Source organism: Cyprinodon variegatus, unplaced genomic scaffold (assembly GCF_000732505.1).
Source record: "Cyprinodon variegatus isolate N-32 unplaced genomic scaffold, C_variegatus-1.0 Scaffold1235, whole genome shotgun sequence".
Lineage (NCBI taxonomy): Eukaryota > Metazoa > Chordata > Actinopteri > Cyprinodontiformes > Cyprinodontidae > Cyprinodon > Cyprinodon variegatus.
This window is the reverse complement of record NW_015151688.1, coordinates 163,628-164,479: the sequence shown is the minus strand read 5'-3', so window position 1 is coordinate 164,479 and position 852 is coordinate 163,628. Positions and strand designations below refer to the sequence as shown.

Genomic DNA, 852 nt, shown 5'->3' with positions numbered 1-852 from the left:
ACATAAATGAAACTGAGATTGACAGCTCTCTGCATGTGTTTCTTGTTTAATGTTACAGTTAAATATTAACAAACTGACACATTAAATTCCTTCAATTGGCATCTAAGGTCCCAAGTCTTCCCTTCACTTAAAATTAAGGACATTTTTCCTTCAAATCTACTAAAAAAAATTAATGTTTGGAAAAAATAAAAGCTTAATCTAATTACTAACATGCTCTAATTACTATTTTTAATTATTTTATGCAAAGCAGTTAAGAGTTTCTGCAGTCCTGCTACCATACTGTCTGTAGATCAGCTGCAGGATATTTTAGGCTTGCGCCATTAGATCTCTGTAGGCCATAATACGGTGAGAAGCTGCGCAGGATTAAATGTCAAACATTGAACTGCTCCCAGTCTGAGCTGTTCTTTCATTCTCCCTGTTTTCAGGCCATCCTGTCCCCATGCAGCGCACCCACCTTGGCTGATCAGAACCCCCCAGCAGGTCCGCTTGCTCTCAGGGGAGTCACTGGATCCAGACTCCGGCTCCGCTGCTCGTTTCCTGGACATCCCCTCTCCAGCTGATCCTGCAGGGACTCCATGTACCGCGGCGGAGGCTCACGTGCTGCAGTCAAAACAGGACAACATGAGTCAGAGCAAGGGGAGGAGCCAGACCCGAAGATCACTCTGATTGGCTGAAATTATTTGATTGTTTTTGCAGAGATCAAGAAATTAAGTTATATTATATTGCATTGTATTGTATTATAGTAAAATATAACATGTGAATATCAGAATAAAATTTTACTCACTAAAAATTGACCAGCTGTTTGCATTAACCTCCAGCAGATGTGATCTAATCAAACTGTAGTTAAAAGCC

The 852-nt window shown here is 40.6% G+C and overlaps 1 protein-coding gene across 1 annotated transcript in view; it reads right to left on the bottom strand.

Annotated features, from left to right (window-relative positions):
* asb5 (ankyrin repeat and SOCS box containing 5) overlaps nucleotides 1–723 on the bottom strand; it is a 21,590-nt gene extending 20,867 nt beyond the window's left edge. Inside the window, exon 1 of the mRNA XM_015401589.1 lies at nucleotides 455–723. Coding sequence (XP_015257075.1) covers nucleotides 455–545 — 91 coding nt within the window. The 5' untranslated portion in view covers nucleotides 546–723. The remainder of the gene's footprint in view (nucleotides 1–454) is intronic.
* Nucleotides 724–852: the final 129 nt, after the last annotated feature.